The sequence below is a fragment of the Sphaeramia orbicularis genome, chromosome 6, assembly GCF_902148855.1.
Source record: "Sphaeramia orbicularis chromosome 6, fSphaOr1.1, whole genome shotgun sequence".
Taxonomy (NCBI): Eukaryota; Metazoa; Chordata; class Actinopteri; order Kurtiformes; family Apogonidae; genus Sphaeramia; species Sphaeramia orbicularis.
This window is the reverse complement of record NC_043962.1, coordinates 4,961,181-4,985,472: the sequence shown is the minus strand read 5'-3', so window position 1 is coordinate 4,985,472 and position 24,292 is coordinate 4,961,181. Positions and strand designations below refer to the sequence as shown.

The 24,292-nt window shown below is 36.3% G+C and overlaps 1 protein-coding gene across 1 annotated transcript; it reads left to right on the top strand.

Moving 5' to 3' along the window:
- Positions 1–48: 48 nt before the first annotated feature.
- On the top strand, positions 49–24,292 carry il17c (interleukin 17c). Its single transcript, XM_030137367.1, has 4 exons — positions 49–167; positions 18,637–18,726; positions 18,809–19,041; positions 23,464–24,292. Exons 1-4 carry the CDS (start codon positions 123–125, stop codon positions 23,708–23,710), a joined length of 615 nt encoding a protein of 204 aa, XP_029993227.1. The 5' UTR covers positions 49–122; the 3' UTR covers positions 23,711–24,292.

Sequence of the window (24,292 nt, the reverse complement as noted above, 5' to 3'; positions counted from 1 at the left end):
AGATGTTTTAATGAAGACGCTCTGTTACAGGTTTATGGAAGCGTGTAGGCGAAGAGTTGTTGAGTTTGAAGAATGGGCCGTTCTCTTAGAGCCTCCGTGGAGCTCTTATAGGTCAGTCATCCATGAAGCAGTCCACTGCAGTGAACCACAGCCAGTACAACCACCAGGTACTGTATCATAAAGCACGTTCCATAAGTCTGTGTAATTCAACAGGCTTCTTCCCTGAAACTACTGGTCACATTCATTTCAATTTTTTATGTAGCTTCCTTGAGATGATGTCTACAAAATTTTCTGAAATTTTGATTGTTGAATTTTTAAATGTAAAAAATTCTACACAGCCTTTACAAATAATGGTCCATATTTTGATGGTTTATAACATGTAAGTGGTTACAGATATTAATATAATTACTATTGAGCACTGATCGGAAGTCATCTATGGACTTTAATCTGGATCGGTGACCTTTGACCTTGAAGAGTCAAATGCAAGGTCACCAATGTCTAGATTTTAACAGTCATCATCTCTGAAACTACTGGTTGGATTCATTTCAAATTTCATATGAAGCTTCCTTTGGAAAATGTCTACAAAATATGTTCAGAGTTTTCAGAAATTTAGATTATTGCATTTTTGAGAATTTTTGAATTATTAAAAATGTGTATTTATAATGGTCCATATTCTAATAGTTTATAACATGTAAATGGTGAGCGATATCAATATAATTATAGTTGAGGACTGATTGGAAGTCATGGACTTTCATTTGGGTCGATGACCTTTGACCTCGAGTGACCTTGAAGGGTCAAACTCAAATTCACCAATGTCTATATTTCAACAATCTTCTCCTAAACTACTGGTCGAACTCATTTCAAACTTTCCAAATAGCTTCCTTGCGACAATGTCCACAAAGTTTGTTTACAGTTTTGAGAAATTTTGCTTTTTGAATTTTTAAGGAATTTTTTTGAAATACAAAAAATTTGCCTTTACTTATAATGGGTCATATTTTGATAGTTTATAACATATAAATAGTTACAGATATCAATGTTATTTCTGTCGATCACTGATAGAAGTCATATATGGACTTTGAATTAGTTGAGTTCTCCTCCAGTGAAAGTACCGCCCACTTCTATTGGCAGATTGATCTGCATCCAGACCACAGGACTGGAACATAGAGACAGAACCTGACAACCTCACACATTCAACTGGGGATTGATTCAGATAGAACATGATGCTGACATACAGGGACACTGGAACTGTTTATTCTACATAAAGCTGTTAAGCTTCGTAAAATCACGTACGTTTTAAATGGAAACAAATGACGTAGTAATTGCTCAAAATATTAAACTGTAGCTTCTGTAAAACTGACAACATGATCATATGTTTGTGTCCATTAACATAATAATTATATCTAATGTATGAAAAACCCCTGTTCAACTCTGTACCACGAGACAATGTTTTGAGGATGATCATGTGCCCCATTTGCATTTTTACAAATGTCAGCACAGTCTGCAGTCATATGGTTTCCCTATTTTATTGGCTTCTGTATTAGAATTAAACTACCCCTTGGCTGCACTTACACCAACATTTCTCACATTTTACATGACATATAAGTAATATGTAATTTAAAATCCAGACTGAACAGTCACAGTTGAAGCACAATGTTATGGAGGTGAAGATTTTTTTGCACATCGTTAACCTCAGTATAATTGCTCAAGTCATTCACTATATGGACAAAAGTATGTGGACATGTTGAATTCAGGTGTTTCTTTTCTAACAGGGATCTGGGATACAAAACAATAATGACTGTCAGAATAATAGTTTTATGTTGGGATGAATATCATATTGATGTTTCTATGTCAAATCATCATGAACAGGACTTACAGCTGTAGACATGATGTGTCCCAGTATTTATGTCCATATAGTTTATAAACATCAATATTTCCCTAAAGTTTAATGGGGGATTTTTCTTCCTCAGTGAGATGTAAAGAAAGTAGATGGTTAGTTGTGGTAGAAACTTATTATTTACAGTTAGAGCACGAGAAATATTTTAGAAATTTAGGGGAAGAACATTTAAAATCATAGTCATGGATTTAAAAAAAAAAAAAAAAAAAAAATGTTGAGACAAATTAAGTCAAAACCATCTCTGAGGCATTTTAGAGGCAAAGATAATTTAAACTAAACTAACCAGTGCAATGATATTTATCTCAATATAATATAAAACTGTATTCTGACATTAGTCATTATTGTTTTTTATCCCAGACCCTGTTAGAAAAGAAACACCTGAATTCAACGTGTCCACATACTTTTGTCCACATAGTTTATGACTTAGGCTACTATGCTGTGAGGTTAACGATATGTTAACTGTTTTGTATCTAAGAATCCCTTTCATTCTGTGACCTTTACCTGTACCAGATATTTGCTTACTTTTCCATATCTTTGGCATAACTGAGTAAACACTCATAGAATAAGAGCTTGGTCTCTGATACTGAAATAAATCCCAAGTGTTACTGGACAGGGGTCTCTGACTGTTTTACCTGCTTCTTGTTTTAATAAGTTTTAAGAATTTAATCATAACATACATGCGTTAACCTTTGAGCATCCCTCTAATTTACCACTCTCCAGGGCTACTGACATGTAATGACAGCGGTTTTAAAATTATCATATATCAATATTTTTTCTGCATAAATTTCTTAAACCACTTCAGTTCTGCTCAAAAATACCAATTGTTCAGTCATTTTTCAGGATTTTAACTCTTTAAATGCCAGTTTGATACGTGTTGTCACTTGTTTTATAAAAAAAAAAACCCAACAAAATATAAGGTTATTTCCATATAATACATGGTGGATGGATGTGTCATTGTTTTATATTAGAGTCTTGGACATGTTAAAGATGATCAATAATACTGATTTCATTGCATCAGTAGTTTTTGTTCAGTGTTGTTGGACCCTCATGGAAAAAATTACTCACTGACTTGCATTGAAACACGTTTTTTAATCTCACATTAAAAAATACTAATGCAATGAAATCAATGTCATTGCTACTTTTTGACATATACAAGAATCTAATCACCAGCAATGAATCCCCGCTATTAATTATATGAAAAATGGCTTATGTTTGTGTTTTTTAAAATAAATATCAGTGGCACCATGTATTAAAATTGGCATTTAAAGGGTTGAAATCCTGAAAATTATTGAACTTTTGGTGGTTTTGAGCATGAAATGGTTGAAGAGATTTACACAGGAAGAAAAAATATTGATATATGATGATTTTATAGCAGAGGGTGTAAAAGGTGTCAGTAGTGTATAATAGACCTGTAAGAGTAACTGACATTAGATTAAAAATATATCAAAAAGGAGCATTCTGTCGACAATCATGTCTAAAATGTAACATATAGTGATCAGCAAATCAAAAAAGAACAATGTACGAAAATGGCCTGAGGGGTCTCTGTGGTTATTAATAATTTTTCCTAATAACCTTTTTCTGCTGTAATATGAAAAGTCTGATTAATATTTGTCTTATTTCTGATTGTGAAAAATGTTTATATTCAGATAAATATGACATGTACTTGAATTAAATCAGTGAGTGAAAACAAACCTGTCACCACAGTTTACGAGGACAGTGTCTTCAGCTGTAGTTCCTCTTTTACCCATAATGCACGCTTTCTTCAAGAAAACAGGCTGAATTCCACTCAGAAAGTCCAAACTTCTCTCTCTGAAACCACTTGGTGTTTTTCCACAAAATCTGATATGATTCTATCGATTGTCTCTGAACATAAATGTAAAATACAAAACAAGAATGATGCAGCAAAAGTCAAAAACACAAAGATGAAGTTTGACGTAAGTATTTTAAAAACATTTGTGGCGACACCAAAGACACAAGACTAAAGTGTCAAAATGAGATGAAAATGATTTGAAACAGACTTCCAGACACTGTTTTGGCAGCAGAAAATCGAGACACTCATATCTGTGTACATTATCATTTGGACTGATGGTCTCTTGCGTGTGTTGGTGACGTATTTACACTGTTACTGCTCAGTGTTAGAAGTATTTGTTTACGTCATCTTGCTCCTGTGACGCTCCATTAAAGTGCTACTTTTATGATCATTCACAAATGAATTTTTGTCACTATCTAACCTTTTATAAGGGATTTATAACCATTTATCAGATTCAGATTCAAGTTTGTCATTTCAGCATACAAAAAATACACAGAAACGAAACATAGTACTCAGGTCCCTGACTGTCAGCAGCATTTAGTAAATAGTATAAATTACTGATAAAATAATAAAATACTGATATAAAAATTATTAATTATAAAATTATTAGAATATTATAATCTGTACTTTGTTTTTTTTGTGTAAATCATGCATTTTCCAATATTTAATTTAGATGTTCATGATAGTTCAGAGTTAATTCAAAGGTAATTTGATCAAAACAGAGAAAACTGAAGAAAAACTGACTTTTTCATCAAAATGTAGTATTAACTGAACATAAAACAAGTGTTTCCCTCCACCGTCACTGATCAGATTCCATGGGTTTTACTGGTGAATCCAGGGGGACTGATCTGCCGTGGCAGAGGTCTGCGCGCTCTGAGTGCTTTTCTAGTTTGTTAGTGTTTTGATGATGAAAGACTCGGTAAATACTCAGAGAATGATGGTGTACGTTTGTAAATTTGCGTCATGGTCAGATATAAAGTTGATGACGTTCAGTGAGCTCAGTTTGAGTGGATTCAGACCTTGTGACAGCGCAGCAGATTCGGGATGTTTGGATTGTGTCGCAGGCACTGCACCCATTGGCCCGTCCATCCTTCTCTACACTTGACCTCAGTGTGTGGTTTCCCCTCGAGGCTTTTGCACTGATGTAAAACACATTCTACGTCTGTTTATTTCCCCGTGTGCAGAGGGAAGATGCTGCAGCGCCAGTGAAAAGTATTGTGGTTTGACCTCTAGGTTCAGATCAGGAACTCACTGCACTTCAGATCTGTCATTATTTCTCGTCTGAGTTTGCAGAACAGTTTATGTAAATCATTGTTGGTGAAACTTACAGGTTGAATCATAGTGAAACGTGTTGTTTATTCTTTGTATTATTATCATCGGTCCTCTGTTCAAGCTTTATGCATCATCTTTGAGGATACCCACCCAAATTACACACACAGATACAGATTCCGATGAACTTTATCAGTCCCTAGGGTGAAATTCAGTTTATTAATCAGCTCAGAAAAATGAAAAAGATTGAATCATTTACTGAGATGTAGCCTCTGAAGGATCTTCTGAACCTCTCACTCAGTAGTTGCTTTAATAGAATACAACACAATTCAGGGTTTTCACAAGGATTTTTTCACAGTGTAGGGGCACCATGTACGCGGTGCGCGCCTGTACATGGTGCGAGTTTTGTAGTTTTGGGGGTGTGGGGGCATCCTCCCTTGGAAATTTTGAAATTTATAACTCTCTGAACACTATTTCCTGCATTTTGAGGGGCAAATTTTGAGGAATGAAGCCAAGTTTTTGTCTTTGTTACAACAGTGATTAAAAGCAAAAACTGTTTTTTGTTTTTTTTTTTCAATTTGTGAATGGTAATTATTGATGGGAAACGATGAAACGATTATGAAATGATGCGATATTACCCTTGCGTTTACCCACGCTTCGACGCTGACATGATCATAGAAAAATATTCACTTGCACGAAATTAGGGATAATCGGAGCGGCACTCACACTACACGCACGCACAGGCTAAATTTTAGATATAATTTTCCACGGGTGATCACGGGTTTAAATCAGATAAATTGATTGAAGTCTCATTGTCAGCCAATGGGCGTAAGGCAAGTGATGTTGCCAGGTAGGCGTCAGACAATATCAAGGCACACAAAGGGGTGTTGATAATATTGTTCTCATTTCCTGTCTGCAGCGCTTTGCGCCAAGACAAAGGAATATATTTTTTCAAATTCAAATCTCGTTATCATTACGCTGGACGATCACACACACACACAAAAAAAAACACCGCAGCGCTGGTTGAAAGACAGTGTCGCGAGTCAAATCTCAGCGTCGGAGCCCCCCAGGGACAGCGTCGGGGGCCCCGACGTTCAATGACACTAGCGAGAACCCTGCAGTTAGTGCTGTCAATGATTAACATTTTTAATCACATTAATCACAGGGTTGTTGTGGATTAATTTTGATTAATCACAATTGAATATCATTCATTTTTAATGCACTGTATGTTAATCACCTTTCATTTTGCATGTGCAAACAGACTCAAGAAAGAAGGGAATATATATGCTTTTAATGTGTTTATCGTAAGCTGGGCGACGCGTTAGCTGTAGTACTAGCAGAATCCCAGTGTAATGTATGCTTCGTGTTAATGTGGTATTTTAAACTGGAAGTGCTTCAGTGAAAAGAAAACTCTCCTGCAGAGTGTGTATAATACTGTATGTGGGTCGACTGTTCAGTCTTGGTTTTTTTCGTCCTCATATTTCCATCCAGAGGGCCAACGTGCTGTTTAGTGGCTTCCATCTTTATGGGTTGGTTCTGCTGCCTGTCACTACCGGATCAACTGACCATTTGTTCATGTGCGTTAACGCTAACTCTACTCGGACAAATTGACCCAAATGTGTTTGCAGAGACGTTCAGAGTCATTCTGCTGCAGATGGGTTAATTGCATTAAAATTTTTAATCAGATTAATGATGATGATGGATTAATCCACATTAACGCATTAATTTTGACAGCCCTAAATACAATACCATACCATACAGTAGCTTTTATTGTGCTATTCATGTTATTGTAACAATATTAATAAAACACCAGTACTACAGAAATAAGAACAGAAGGAATGTAAAATTTAAAAAAGATAATAAAATAGAATATACATTTTGAAATTTTACAAAGTAACATAAGAATAGATCTAAGTAGAATTAAAATAATGAACAAAAAATGAATAGATGCACATTTACAGTATGTGACAGTATTAATATGTATTACCTATGAAAAAAGTATGTATATTTATGAAATCAGTATGTATATATATGTACACTAACAGTATGTATACCTGTGAACCAAGTCTTGAAAAAAATAGTGCATTTATATTGTGATAAATATTGAATAAATATTGCATTGTTATTGCAGAACAGAAGATTATTGTATGACCTATTGCACATACTTCACACTTGTGGGATTATTACACATTATAGGAACTGATTTTGAGGAAACATTAAGGGAAGTGCTTGAACAGGAAGAAAAACACCAGAGTTATTACTTTTTTCAGTCAAGTGTGGTGACAGTGCATGGGAAGAAATTGTCTTTGAATCTATTTGTCCTTGTTCTGAGGGACCTGTAACGTCTACCGAAGGGCAACAGGTCAAACAGATGGTGACCAAGGTGGGATGGTCTGTGTTGTCCAAAATGTCCTCCACCTTCCCCAGTGTTTCCAGCTTCTCTCCAAAAACAGAACCAGCATTTTCACCAGTTTGTCCAGTCATTTCACATCCTTTTGTCTGATGTTACCCCCCCCCCCCCCCCCCAAACAAACAAACAAACAACACTGTAGAAGAGACCACTGGATACAGCTGATTCATTAAACATCTTAGACCAGATATTAAAGGACCTGATCCGACTCTGTCCCTCTCTACTGTCCATCTGTCTTCAAGGACCAGTCCATCTCATTGTCATGAGATGTCATGTCACCCCAAGATATTTGGATGTTGGCACCACCTCAGTGTTCACCCCACAAATGAAGACTGGCTGAAAAGGGGATTTAGACTTTCTCAAATCCACCACCATTTCTTTGATCTTGGAGGTGTTCAGTCGGAGGCAGTTTTTAGTGACTTCATACACGTCATAATATCTGCGTCATCAGAATATTGTGTATGCGACCGGACTCAGAGTTGTATTTTTAAGTCCACTGTGAACAGGAAGGGAGCCAAAACGGTCCCCTGTGGAACACCAGCTCTGCTCATTATTATACTGGTGACCCAGTTCTCAGCCTGATGGATTGTGGTCTTTGTTAGGTAGTTTGTGATCCAAACACGGGATCCACGCCCGTCCCTTAGATATTGAATTATACAGATAAAGTACAAGAAAATTTGCAATTCAAGTATCTGTGGCGGTGAAAATCACAACAAAACACTATTAAGATGATGAAACCCATCACTTCTGACCCACATTACTCAGCATTATTACCTCCGGCAGGGGGTATTGTGATCGCTTTGCTTTGTGTGTGTGCGTGCGTGTTTGTTTGTTAGCAAGATAACTCAAAAAGTTATGGACAGATTTTCATGAAATTTTCAGGAAATGTTGATACTGGCACAAGGAAGAAATTATTAAATTTTGGTGGTGATTGGGGGGGGGGGGGAGTTTTGTCTTTTATATTTGTTTTTATGCTTTCCCCTAATTTTTTTTGGTTTGTTTGGTTTCAAAACAATTGACGTAGTGCCTGGTGAGAAAAAACAACTAAATGCTCATTGTAAATTTTGCTTCCCCACCCTGTATTGATGTCATAATCATACCTAACACTATTATCCATACCTTTTCAGAAACTTTTGCCCATATGAGTAATCAGGAAAGCAAACGTCAAAGAGTGTGTGATTTGCTGAATGCACTCGTCACACCAAAGGAGATTTCAAAAATAGTTGGAGTGTCCATAAAGACTGTTTAGAATGGAAAGAAGAGAATGACTATGAGCAAAACTATTACCAGAAAGTCTGGAAGATACTATTAAAGAAGAATGGGAGAAGTTGTCACCCCAATATTTGAGGAACACTTGCGCAAGTTTCAGGAAGCGTGTGAAGGCAGTTATTGAGAAAGAAGGAGGACACATAGAATAAAAACATTTTCTATTATGTAAATTTTCTTGTGGCAAATAAATTCTCATGACTGGGGAGAGGGATGTCTGGGCATCCCTGCTTAGACTGTTACCCCCGCGACCCGGCCCCGGATAAGTGGAAGAGAATGGATGGATGGATGGACTTTCAATAAACTAATTGGTCATACACTGTCTTTCAATCCCTGCCTCAAAATATTGTAAGTTTTGCTTCCCCACCCTGTAGTCCTTTTTAATTAACCACGTTTACGTATGGCTCGCATGCACATATGTGTATGATTGTACTATGGGCACACTGTAGTCGCTAGTGTGTTTTTGCACTGACAAGGAGCCATGTAATGGATGGGTAGGCTAACATAGGCTAATCATCGCAATGTGCACATGCATGATAATCATAAAAATAAAACCCATTGAATTAAAAGAAATACGCTGTTTATCAATTTACCTGTGATAAAATGTTCGGAGCAGACTTTATAGTGTTTTTTGTTTGGGTCAGGATCGAAGCCTTCTCTGTTTATTCTCGCCAACCATAGATTGCGTCACTTGGACAAAAGCCTTTCTGTTTCCGTTCTTTGGCAATAAATCACTTTTGGTATGTCGAAATAGTGTCTCTTCATCGTGTTGGGATTAACACGATTTGTACAGCCCCACACAACACAGGTGTGGACCATTGTTTCAGGATGACTAACGCTTGCGCTAAGGTTTGGAGGACGTTGTTGTTGATCTTAAGACAGAAGACTCAAAATTGGGTCAGTGAATGAACAGGAAGTAAACATGACCGCTTGCGACACAAGATGGCCGCTCGCTGCGGTAATTCAAGAAACAGAAATGCATCTGTATTAAGATGTTAATGTTGAAACATTTGGGATGCACTAGTCTACCTGTTTCAGCTGCATATATGCCCAATGAAAATGAACGCATTGTAGTCCAATACAAATTAATTAAAGAACCATATATGTGTCCTACTGAGCATTAACATGGGTTTTATGGAGCTGAAGATATGAGGACTAGTTGAATATGAGTATTGGAATGGTACAAAAAGTCAGGTGCAATGGACGGCGCACAAACCAACAGGGTGTTGGAATGTAACATGTTTATACTTCTAATCCAACCACAACTAAATTCACTCTATCCGGATGACGCCTTTATCTGGATAGTTTTTTTTTTAAGTTGAACAATGGCAAGCTGGAATGAAAACAAGCCCAAATGAAACAGGACTAACGAGGCTATTTTTAAAATGTAAGGAGTAGAAGTAAAAAGTTGGCTGAAAAATAATTACTCCAGTAAAGAATAGATAAGCAAAACTTCTACTTAGGTAATGTAACAAAGTATTTGTACTTCGTTTCTTGACACGTCTGACGGCACTTGAATGTTAAGGCATTAAAGAGAGAGAGTTAAAGGAAGCAAAAGAGAGAGAGATGGGGGGGGTCGGAGATATACATGGATGCACAGCAAATTGAAATATAAATGTTAAAAAACTAGAACTGCTGTTGCTGTTAATACTACTACTCCAAATACAAGTAGTAACAGTGGATATACGAGTACTGCAGCTGTTAGTACCAATAATATAAACCTGTACCATCTATGGAACTATCGAATAAATACTATCACAACTATATGGATAAATGAATAATGAGGATGGAGGCAGGAGCACAGCAGCTGTGAGGGTTTCCATGCGGTTTCATCTTCAAATGGGAAGTGAAATAGTTGTATAGTGACTCATAACACCATGTCTTATAACTGGATGGTCCACATTACAACAAAACAGAAGTTTACAAACTGACACAGTCGGCATCTTCAAAAGCGTTTTTGGAAAGTGAAACTGCCAGAGTAGTGAGGACACTGTTTAATAGGAGTATAGTTATACATTAAACTAATCTTTTCCCTTTTCACTTCGTCACACAGTTTGGATTCCAGGGGCGTTGTGGAGGTGAATCTGCACAAAGCATCAAGTACTCCTGTCATTTCTGATTGGAAATCCTAACATTGTGCCATTACTTCTACCACCCATGCAACAAAACCCTCAGTTTATTAAATGACAAAAACTACGGTTCATGTTGCTCTCTATGGGCGGTAGTTTACAGAGGTGTCAGCAAAACAAAAGAGAAACCAACATTGGCATTTACCACAACATGCACAGTCATCCTATCACCGGAATACCATAGATCAACATGTTTTTAACATCTAAAAAAACATCAAGTGACAGCGGTGGAAGTTCTAAACCTGGAGAGGGAACGTCTGCAAATTTATAGGGACTTACCTGGTTCAGGTGATCATTTAACTTTCAAGGTTTGATCACAGAATTTTCACACAACTATCTCATGCTGACGTCGGCTTAAGTTTCTAAAACCCTGTGTGCTGTTCTGGGTGTTATTGCATATTAACTTTTGTAAAATGGAGGAAGTCGTATGAGTCGTACTATCGATGCAAGGGTCAATAGCTCACTGAACCCCCAACAAGTGTTTATATATATATATATATATATATATATATATATATATATATATATATAAAAACCAGTAATGGTAGGTTCTGCAGAATGTGTTACAGTTCATCCCCAAACAAAATACATTTAGGTTAGACTTTAGTTACAGATTATTATTATAGATTAAAGTCTAATCAAACTGTCCACTGATCTAAACCTGGACGGTACCTTTAACTGACTGGTTCTAGACGCTGTGAAACCCCCTCTGTGACTCTAACCCTCTTGAATGCAATGTTCAGACTTGTTTGTGAGGACTTCCCCATGGTCTTTCAGCCCTTCATGTCCCGTTTCTAAGTTTATTATTAATGCGAAAGGGCAAGATTTGACAGCATTGACAGCTGCTATAAAAATAAACAAACAATACAATGCAATAAACAATCAAATTGGAGAACTTTATGGAACAGATAAGAACACCAGACATGTATAATTTTAAAGATGATAACTTTGGGCAGATCTGTCAACCTCCCCTATGGTGGCCACAAAAACAAGTGAAAGAAATCAGCTGGTGGAACATTTTTCATCTAAGCAAGTGACTGAGCCTATTTACGTTCACACTAGTTACCATGGAAACGCCGTCATCTTCTACAACATTAATTCACCAGTAAAACCCGTGGAGTTGGATCAGTGACAGTGGATGGGGACACTGGGTTTATGTTCAGTGAATGATAGATTTTACTGAAAAAGTCACTTTTTTGTTTTTGTCTCTGTTTTTATACAACTTTTAAATTAAAATACCTCATTTCACAGCAAAATGCAGAGGATAATATAATAAATGGTGATGAATCACTTACCAACGGTTAAACATTGAGAAAAATTCATTTGGAAGTTACCATAAAATCGGTTGTCTTTAATGGTTAAATAATCTGTATATGTACAGAGACCTTTGAGTCAGTTGGAAACATCTGGTGCATCATGAAACAAAATATGCAACAAAGAAGAACCAGAACTGCTGAGCATCTACAATTCTATTTTGGATAAGAAGGGGATATTTGTTTCTGAGAACTCCATCAACTAGTCTCAGTTCCCAGATGTTTATAGAAGAGGAGATGCACAACACATTCAAAATCAGCCAAATTACCGAATTTCTGTTCTGAAAATGGCCCATTTTTAAAAACAGACTTCCTCAGTTTTTATTATGTTTTATCGACAAACTTTGTGGGGAAATAAATCAAAACTGTTTAGGCTCTGTAGTTACCATAGAAACACCGTCATCTTCTACAACATTGATTCACCAGTAAAACCCATGGAGTTGGATCAGTGACCGTGGATGGACACACTGGGGTTATATTCAGTGAATGAGAGATTTTACTGAAAAAGTCACTTTTTTGTTTTTGTGTCTCTGTTTTCATACAACTTTTGAATTAAATATTGGAAAATACCAAATTTCACCACCAAATTTAATTTTATTTACAGAGCCCAATATCACAACAAAGTCTCCTCATGGGGCTTTACAGAAATTGTTGAATTAATAAAAAAAAAAACACACAATGAAAATAAGCAAACAGTCAAGTAATCAGTTAGTAAACAGTTGGTGAAGCAAATGGATCAATGTCCTGGGCATCCCCCGTCCTTAGACCCTCCTTCTCGACAAAGGAAAAACTCCGAAAAGAGGAACCTCAGGGAGAACCACAGTGAAGCAGAGATCCACTCCCATGGAATGTAGAGGATAATATAAAAAAATGGGGATGAATCACTTCAGCTGAACCGGTCCAAAACTGAACTGCTGGTCTTCCCAGCTAAGCCAACCATACAGCTGGACATTTCCATCAAAACTGACTCATCTCTGGCTCCTACCAAAGTAGCAAGGAACTTGGGAGTCATGATTGATAACACTGGTCTACAAGGAAAATGCTTCCAGACTAAAAGTAATGAAATTTTACCACGAGTCACTGATTTAAAAAAAATCAAGTCAAAAATGCTGGTTGGCTGAACTTTCCAAGATACAGCCTTGGGTCAAAATGGGAAATTCAAGAATTAACGAGAGAATGGGTTTGACTCAAAAGGAATATTTGTCTCAGAGCTACAAGATCTACTTCAAAACACTGTCTGCACATTAGAATACATTCACTTTACAGGTTCTATTTAGTGGAAGATTTATAAAACTATTATATAAATGTACATAAACCAATATGTATGTGGAATAACACTTCATCATATACCTTGAAAACATCAGCAGACCGGCACTTTTGTCATTTATTTTCCAATTAATCTTATTAAAATACGTAACATTTAGCACGTTTAATCTCTGAAGCAAATCATTTCTAAAAAATTGTAGACCAGTGTCATCAGTTGACCTTCACAGATCACGTTGCCTCTGTCACCCTATCATGTCGTTTCACTCTGTTCAACTTAAGAAAGATCAGGCCATACCTAACCCAGCAGACCACCCAGCTCCTGGTGCAGACCATGGTTATCTCCTGCAATGCCCTTCTAACAGGCCTCCCAGCTAGTGTTGTCAAACCACTACAGATGGTCCAGAATGCAGCAGTGTGTCTGGTCTTCAGTCAGCCTAAAAGGGCACATGTCACCCCCTTACTCAGTAAGTTACACTGGCTACCCATAGCTGCCCGCATCAAATTCAAATCATTAATTCTAGTCTACAAAGTTCTCCATGGGTCTGCTCCTACCTACTTACAGTAGGTGCGCTGATAAAAGCTTATGTTGCCCCATGACCACCCCGCTCGTCTGGGGAATGTTGTCTGGTGGTCCCCAGACCTTGTACAAGACAGTCCAGGCTCTTTTCATGGGTCGGTCCGCGGTGGTGGAATGATCTACCAAGCACTACCAGAACAGAGGCGTCCCTGCCTGTCTTCAAGAAGCTCCTGAAGACCCAGCTCTTCAGAGAGCACTTCCTGTCCTAGCACTTTCAGACATTCCATTTTAAATGTATTATTATGGTTATTCTTTTGTTCTACTTGGTATTTTTATTTCACTGTTTTAAATTGCACAGCTGTTTTTATGTCTTCTTAATCTATTCTTGTATTTTTAGTCTGTAATTTTGCTTTTTAATCTTCTGTACGACCGTTTTTAATTGTACAGCTGCTTTATGTCTTTAATCTATTCTTGTATTTTATATTATTTTATTATTTTTATTTTCTATTTATTTATTCATTTTTGGTTTTCTCCTGTAAGTCGCATTGGAAAAAAGTGTGCCAAATGCGTAAATGTAAACATATTCAAAATCAGCAAAATTACCCATTTTTTTCTGAAAATGACCCCTTTTCTCAGTTTAAACATGTTCTCCAAGTTTTATTGTGAATAAAATCTGGGTTTATGAGAGCTGCAAATTATTCCATTGCATTTTTATTTACATTTTACACAACTTTTTTGGAATTAGGGTTAAACTGTACACACCCCTACTAAAAGCATACAGTCCTGTCTATGCCATCACATTCACTGACATATTGACACCTTAACAGCACAACCAAGTGACTAACCCTTTAAAAGGCTCATATTTGTCTAAACCCACTTTTTAGTCTGTGGTTCATTTCTTTGTGTATTTGGACCCTAATAGTTCATACAGTTTGAATTTGAACCCTCCAGCTGCTGCAAAACTATCTTTAGATTAATTTGAGCAAAAATCAAGTGGATTTCAACAGCCTGTTTCAATTCTTTCTTATTTTGTTACATTTTATAACTAGTTACTTCACGACATTTGCTCATATAAGGTCCAGACTTCAGATGAACATCTCTCTGAGTACGACATAATAATTTGTCAGTTGCAGCAGTTGTAGTCCAGACTGAAAATATGTCCAAACTTGGAGCCCATTACCTAAAATGTTCAGCTGTTGGTTGAACGGGACAGAGCAGCACAGCCAACAACCTGTTGGGGGTGGGGCCTGAAGTGGCTCATGTGCATTTAAAGGGCCAGCGCTCCAAACCACCTTTCTGGTGTCATTACTCAGAAATAGGGTTGAAGATGGACCTGTGGAGTTGAATGAATGAAGAATTCAGACCCAAGCAGAGCATTTACAGTTTATGGAGACCACAGGGAAATGCAAAATATCCTTTGAAATTAGTCTTCCATGACACAGTAGATTACATCTCACCCAAACTCCATGAGCTCATGTCTTATTTGTGAAATGCAGTGTCAACAGTTGAGGAATCCTGAGTAATGGTGCAGGGGTTGTACATGATGTAATCCTGTCCTGGTGGAAGGTTACATAAAAACACAACAAGAGCAGAACTCACACAAAGATCACAATGGAATCGATCTTTATCCTTTGGTGCCACTGAGCAGCGACAACAATAGATTGTTAGGAGTAGCTGTTACCTTATCTGGGACAACCAAACATAACACTGGTGGAAGTTGTGCTGCACCACTGGGGGAGCTAAAAATAACCACAAATCCTCCTATTTTTAGGTCTGTAATCGTCACAGAAATGTAATATCAGCCAAAATTATGTAATGTGAGGGAGTATAAAGTGAGCTCTGCCAAACTGGAAATTCTAACTCGAATCAAGTTTATATATTTGACTGGAAACCAAGTATGAGTTCATCCATGAACTAAAAGTTTTCAATTAATTGATATGCAACACATACAGATTTGCTATGAAGGAGTGAAAAACTTATTTTGCTTTGTTTATTTTGCTTCATTTTCACAAAGAACCTGAAAATTGTGCTCAGTGACTGTATTTTTATGGTCAATTAAGACATGGGGAAATAAAACAAAGCTGAACAACAGTTCAAGTATGACCAAGTGGTGTCACGCACAACAAACCCCGCCCCTTGCATGCATTGTTATCTTATTTTGGCATCGATCCAGCTGATGTCATCATGTCTGTGAATGTGCTGATGTCAGCATGTCGACTCCCTCTGTACATGTGCCAAGTTTGAAGTAAATTGAAACAAAATGTATGTTTGTATAGACATTTTAAATTTTTTCCATTATAAGTAAATGGGAGGAAAAAAAAGATTTTAAAAAATTCATTCAAAATTTGAACTTTGACCTACTTTTCTCAAAATGTAATCACATCTGTTGTGGGTTACAGGCAATCTATAAATTTAATGTGGTATGAATTCAACCAGTAGTTTTGCTGCTAAAGTGTTAATCAAACAAAGAAACAAACCAAACCAAAAACAATACCCCTTGCCTCCCCTTTGGGGGGTGGGATAAAAATTTTGTATTTCAATAAACCTATATAAATCACGCTTCTTCCTACATAAATGGCAGAATAAATCTATTACCCCTTTTGCATATTTACAGACACAAGATAAAATCTGCAATTCTAGCTAAACTAAACTGCCTGTCCAGTCAGTAATGTTGAAAGTGTAAAAAAAAAAAGTAAATAAATAAAGAGTGAAGCTGTTCAGACTACAAAAGCACAATTTTTTCCATGTTCATTTACTTGTATTAAAAATTAAACACTGCCAGCAAAATATCTACATGTGTTCAGTACCAGCTGTTAGCCACTCATAGCGCTTGTAGTTACAGTCTTTGTAATAGTGCATAAACCTTTTGGAAAATCTACGGCCAAACTAGATTTCAACTATTTCTCTTTTTACTCCAAAATGACGCTTTGAAAAATATGCTTTCAGGTGATCTGCAACAAGATCTGATGTAACGGTGGCAGCAGATTCCATGTCGTTTTTGCTCAAGTTCACGTTCATACATGGGAATTTCCTTGACAAATGTTGGGGGCACCACAGGGCACATTACTGGGCCCAGATGGTGTCCTCTTCATTTAACATCCAGCTGTGTTTGGCGGATGATTCTGTCACTAATACTTATTGTAAATCAGATGTATGGTATTTGTAGTCATATTTTACTTGTTTTTGTTCATTTTGTTGCCCTTTTTTTTCAAATTACTTCAGTTTGGGGCTTATTGTGTTCACGTTACTTATTATTTTATTGATTTATTGTTTATTTTTGTTCATTTAATTCATTACTTTGACTGTTTTTGTTCACTTTGTTGCTTATTTTAACCTTTTTAATTTTATTTCAGTACTTTTTTTAAAAAAGTTTTTCCACATTATTCGGTATTTTGTAGTTTTGTTTTCTTTTTTCTTTCTTTTTTTTTTTTTTTCATTTTGGCTCATTTTATTTGTTAATACATATAAACCCAGTGTGTCCATCCACTGTCTTGATCCAACTCTATGGGTTTTACTGGTGAATCAATGTTGTAGAAGATGACAGTGTTTCCATGGTAACTACGGTGCCTCTGAACGTCCAAATGGGTCATATCTGATGACCATGAAAAGATGAAGAACTGTATTTTACACCAATTATTTACATGCATTGATAGAATTAATGGATCACCAGGTATTAAACAGTTTAGATCAGGAGATGGTTTTGGTCACCGGTGGCTGTTTGGGTTTTTAAGGGTTACTATAATAAAGTAAAGTATTATTTTTACTCTATTATATTTACCCTCAATCAGTAAAATCTATCTATCTATCTATCTATCTATCTATCTATCTATCTATCTATCTATCTATCTATCTATCTATCTATCTATCTATCTATCTATCTATCTATCTACACTATACTATAGTATACTGTTCTATACTATTCTATTCTATACTATTCTATACTATACTGTACTATTCTATTCTATTCTATTCTCCTTTTCTATTCTATTTTATACTATTCTATTCTATCTTATTCTATTCTATTTTATATTATACTATTCTATCTTATTCTATTTTATATTATACTATACTATTCTATACTATACTGTACTATTCTATTCTATTTTATACTATTCTATACTATTCTATTCTCCTATTCTATTCTATTTTATACTATACTATTCTGTTCTATACAAGTCTATTCTATCTTATTCTATTTTATACTATTCTATTCTATACTATACTGTTCTATACTATTCTCCTATTCTATTCTATTTTATACTATACTATTCTATACAGTTCTATTCTAATTCTATTTTATACTATACTGTACTATTCTATTCTACTCTATTCTGTTCTATTCTATTCTATTCTATTCTATTCTATTCTATTCTATTCTATGGGAGATGGGGTTTGTATCACCATCTAGTGGCCATCGGTGGTATCACACCTTAACGTACTTCCACGTTTGCGTCATTCTGGAGTGTTGGTCCGCGGCCCTCTGGATGGACCCCCACCCAGGTCATCCTAGGGTGAAGATACAGTCCATGTTCATGTGAGTGCGTTCAGGTCTGGACTCTTCATCATCATCGTCATTATCGTCATCACTATTGTAATCATTATCATCAGGGGAACATGAGTAGCCCTCCCTCCCTCACACACACACACACACACACACACACACACACACACACACCGAGGAGAAGAGGAAGTCCAGGAACTAAACCCTTTCCATTTCCTCATGCCGTTGGTTTTTCCCACTGACTCTTTTGTGTTTAAATAGCCGAGCAGAGCGCATGATGGCACGAACCAGCGCACACCACAGACAGACGCACAGACCCGGAGGATGGCCCTGGACCTACACCTGAAGCAGGTGACGCACCCAGACCCGGATCACAGCCCGGCTCCTCCATCCGTCCCTTCAGCTCCCTCTAACCCGTGTCTCTCCTCCTCAGATCATCCTGTTCCTCCTGCTCGTGCCCGGCTTCACGTGCAGCAGGATGTGTCTGGATGAGCGCAACCTGACGGACGCGGTGCTTCGGAAGCTCCACAACCACTTCCTGCAGCCGCCGGCCCCACCTTTACGCACCGCAGAACAGGAGCCTGTCACCTGTCCCCTGGATCTGTACCAGCATCAGAGACCCTCAGAGGACCCGAGAACCAGGTCCCTGTCCCCCTGGAGATACGTGTAAGTCCACAGCCTTTAACAGCTTTACAGACAAATTTAGTTATTTATTTATTTATTTATTTATTTATTTATAGTTGTGGTTTCAAGTAATTAACGACCGAATAAACTACTACTACAACTACTACTACTATTATTATTATTATTATTATTATTATTATTATTATTATTATTATTATTTCAAGATTCAAGAATGTTTATTGTCATTATTTAGGTAGTTCTGGGTTAAGAAGGTGCAAGCTTAAATATATAGATATATTAAATGAAAACAGTATAAACACAGTATAAGCACAGTGTGTATTTGATCATAAAAGAGTAAAAGTTGTGATAATATGAGAATAAAACTGAACAGATCTGGATAATTCTGGGTCTGGTCTATTCAATTACAAACTCATTTGAGCCAAACTTTAATATCAATAAGCAGCTGGTATCCACGAATGTCAAACCAATACAGATCAGTATGATTTAAAAAAAAAAAAAAAAAAAAAAAAAAAAAAGAAAGCACTTTTTATTCATATTCTCCCTTTTAAACTTGATAACATGACAAAGACACATCAAAACATACATAAAAACACAAGAACAGCTGTAAATGAACAGAATCTGAGGTAGAAGAAAGAATTTTTCACTTAAAGTAAGTAGAATGGAAAAAATAAAGTGAAATTTTGTGAATAAACAGTTTGGTCACATATAACTGGGGTCAATCTCAAAGTGCATAAAAACTAAATGTGTACAGTCTTTTCTGAACTAACTGAATAAAAAAATACTGTTAAACACATGAAACACGAAACTAAACCACACATCTACTACATGTGTAATTAGAAACTCTTCTCATTGACATTTTTTGTTCTGAACAATCGCAGTAATGTTTGGTTCATAAGTTGATTTGAATTTAATGATAGAATAAACCACTTTTTGTCCAGTTCGGGTTAAATTGATTATTTTCATCATCAGTTTTACATTCCAGTGTTGAATAGGACATGTTTTAGACTCAGTATCTGCACTAGTTTAGTCAGAACCACTAGCCATGCTTTAAAACAATGCAATGCATTGTGGGTAGACTGTTGCTAGATTGCCAGGATTGTTGCGTTCATGGTCTGAAATACTGTAGGATATTCTGAAATCCTACATAAAGAGCTGCCCTCTGCATGTCTGTCTGGACCACTCAGGGGTTGGACCTGGACCACATGTGGCCCGCAGACCAGTGGTTGAACAGCTCTGTTATGAAGTGAAAGTACTGAGGGTTAATTATATTTGCAAAGGTTTCTAACATAAAACAGTGGGTCAGATTTCCAGAAACCAGGAAAACAGAAGGATCAGGATTGAATCAGGATAAATGTTACTGTCCCTTAAGGGAAATGTTTGTTAGACGAAAAAATACATCATATTTACATCAAAGTAAAACAGAAAACAGAAACAACTCTCTTCCATGTAGTGGCTTATTAGACCAAAAAATGGTTTGTGCAATGAAAACGTAGATCGGTTATAGACTGATATGCAAATAGCTTCCACTTTGGCAAAGTTGTTTTTCTTTATCTGCCCGTAAATTTTATTTGATTTTATTTACAAACTGTTTATTGTCAAATGTGTCAGTTATTTGTGTTTTCATGGCGGAATCTTGTAACTGTGTTTTGTATTTGCTGCTGCCTATGTTGGCCAGGACTCCCTTCTAAAAGAGGTTCTGAATCTCAGTGGTATTAATAAATAAATAAGTGACTAAGTGATGAATAATAGGAGAGGAACAAGATATAATAAAACAATAGAACACCTCAATAAACAACCAATCCCGCGATAAAAGACAAAATGTAGTAATGAAGAGCCACAAAGTACTAACACCAATAAAACTGATAAAACAGAATAATAAAAGGCAATAAATAATATAAGACAAGATGAAAGTTGAACTTGAAATTGAATGAATGAATTAAAATTTAAGTTTGCAGTTATAGACTCTGTGACTGAAGGAGTTAACGGATCCCACAGGAGGTTTAAAGGTCAAGTCAGATTCAGGTTCATTTCCAGATCAGGTGAAAGTGGAGACGGTCGTCTGTCAGATCAGACTGGAATGTGTTTCCAGTTAGACTTTAACTCCAGGAATGGCCCTGGAGACGTAACCACACCGGAAAAGAATCTGGCACATGGGAGGAGTCGAAAAAGTAGAAAAAAACACAGTGTGACAATGTGAAAGTGACTGCGTTTTCAGCGCTAATGTGACAGGTGATCAATACTACATACAATCAATACAAAACAAATAGATCAGATCCTTCCAGTGGATAATTACTACAGTGAGTCATATGTTTCAGTTCTTTAACTGCATTTTATATATATATATATATATATATATATATATATATATATATATTTTTTTTTTTTTTTTTTTTTTTTTATATATATATATATATATATATATATATATATATTTATATGAATTTGCCAAATATACATATTAATACATTCTATTAAGACACAATTTTAACAGCAATTTGTACAGTATGTGCCAGACAATATCTTATCAACACGATACTTAAAGAAATACACGTAAATAACTGTGTAAAAATATTGTTGTGTAATTATACTTATGTGGTTATAATGTGGAAAATGGAACGTTCTTCATTTATCAGAGGTTCACAGCCCTGGCTGTCCATTATATTCCTGTTTTGTAGATGGATAAGGTGGTGCTAAATCATGGGAAATCTGTTTAGTGTTGAGGGCGTGGCAGGTTCAGTGACACAAATCTGGCATCTTGTGCTTTGCCTTTTCAGCAAACGAGGAAATTAATATTCCCACATGTTATCCGAAAACCCTGTCACCACTGTGAAGTTGTAAATCCACTTTACAGCCTCTGTGGTGATAGATGTGGAGCAGCTCTTTGAAGGTTAATGCTGTCAGGTGTTTGTGCCGGTGATGCGTTCAGGTGTTCTGCATCACTTTCACAGACAGGGGAAAGTCCCGGTGGGAACGGCGTGGATTTCGTCAGTCTGTTTATTGTGTGTTTACTTTAACAGCCTGTTTGACAGGAGCTTTTCCTCTGGAGGAAAACACTGTCAAAACCTTTAACCTTCAAAATGAAAACTAGTGGTTTATTCATAAGAACATTTTGGATCTAGATTCAACAGTCTGGTAATGTTTTTAAATGTGACAAAAGTCCACTCATTGTTTCCTCTGGAAATACAGACAAATGTGTAGAACACCAGTGAAAGAACAAACACTGATTAAACGTCATTGCTGCAGTAAAAGTGGAAAAGTCCAGGCTCTGAAATGTTCAAGTATAAAACTCACAGAGGTTCCACATTCAGACCAATATGATCTGAAGTGGATCAGATCTGTAAAATAATAACAGAATAACCTATACATAATGACAGCTACAAAAATTTCTCTATGTTTTAGAGTGAAAACAATAAAATTACATTATGAAAGTGTTTACATCTACAAACTACCCTTTAAAAAATGTGAATAACAGGAACAACCTGAAATTTCTTAAGAAAAATAAGTGCAATTTGACCAATATTATGCCTCAGTTTATCATTTACACATGTACATTACAACGTACAGATCACAGTGGATCTACAAATGCACAAAACATTTAACAACAGACAGAATATTGTTAAAACTACACTTAGTTCTCTTCAAACATTTCAGGTTGTTCATATTTTTTCAGGTTATTCACATTTTTTGTGAAAGGATAGTTTGTTAATGTAAATATTTTCATGTAATTTTACTTTTTTTTACACAAAAAAAAAGAAAAAATTGTTAGTTGTCATTATTTATAGGTTGTTAAGATAGTATTTTACTGATCTGAATGTGGATCCTGAACTAAAATGATTTTGACATCCTTGACTGTTAATATCTTCAGGGTCGTTTTTGCATTGATTCACCAGTAAAACCCTTGGAGTTTGATCAGTGACAGTGAATGGACACACTTGTTCATATGTTATTAATGTATTTTACTGAAAAAGTAAGTTTTTCTTCAGTTTTCTCTGTTTTTGAAATAATAACCCTTAACTTTAATGTGAGCTTTAATGAACATCTACATGATCAGTGAATTAAGTGTAGGAAAATACCTGATTCACACTAAAAAATGCACGCAAGAAAAGTTAAATACAGAGAAAAAAAAAATTATTTGGGATCTGCCACAAAAGTAACACTGGCTCTTTATGGGTTAACATGTATGTAGTATTCATAATTTCTTTCCTGCTACTTTTTATTTTACTTGCACAGAGCCACGGTAACACACAGTAATTTCCCCTGGGATTAATAAAAGACTCTGATTCTGAAAATGTTGGAAGTAAAGGTGAAGAAATGAAAATAATCAAGTAGTGAACAGGTCAGCTCCTCTAAATAATAATGAAGTGTTTGGTTTCGTCTGTTCTCTGTATGTTTTGTGTCGTTCTCAGAGTGTTTTTGACGGTTTTTGGTCTTGTGTGTTTCCAGACATAAAACCGACCCAGATTACTTCCCGTCCTCCTACTACGAAGCCAAGTGTCTGTGTACCGGATGCATCATGTTCAAAGACGACGTTCCGTACCAGAACCACAGCTTCAACTCCGTAGCCTTAATGCAGACCCGGCTGTTCCTGAAGAAGGAACCGTGTGCAGGCGGAAAGAAATACCGCCTGAAGCTGGAGGCCAAGAAGGTAGCAGTGGGATGCACATGTGTGAGACCCCCCAGAACCTTCTGAAGTGGACTCATCCAGACCTGCTGACCTGTGGACAGCTACACTGCACGTTGTGTTTGTTTTAAAATGCATTCAGTTCTCTGGGGGGGGTTCCATCAGGAGGTTATATGGGACCAGTTGGACCTCTGTGGTCTGGAATGTAACACTAATGTGGGGCTTAAGTTCTCAGCTTTATGCTTCCTCAGGACCCAGATTCACAAACATACGTCATAAACTCCTTTTAGTTCAGGTTCCACATTCAGACCAATATGATCTCAAATGGTCATAGTGTCAAAGTCAAATTACATTATAGAAATGTAAAGAACCTAAACAACCATGAAATATATTTTCAAAAAATAAGTGTAATTTCAACAATATTATGTCTCAGCTTATTATTAACACAGTGGATCTACAAAGACACAAAACATTTAGTAACAGAAAGAATATGGTCAAAATTGCACTTATTTTTCTTCAGAAATTTCAGATTTCTCATATTTGTTCAGGTTATTCATATAAAACTTGTCTGAAAGGCGGTAAAACAAGTCTAAAATATGGGAAAAACATATTATTTGATGGTTAAATCAGATTTAAAGTTGGCAAAAACAG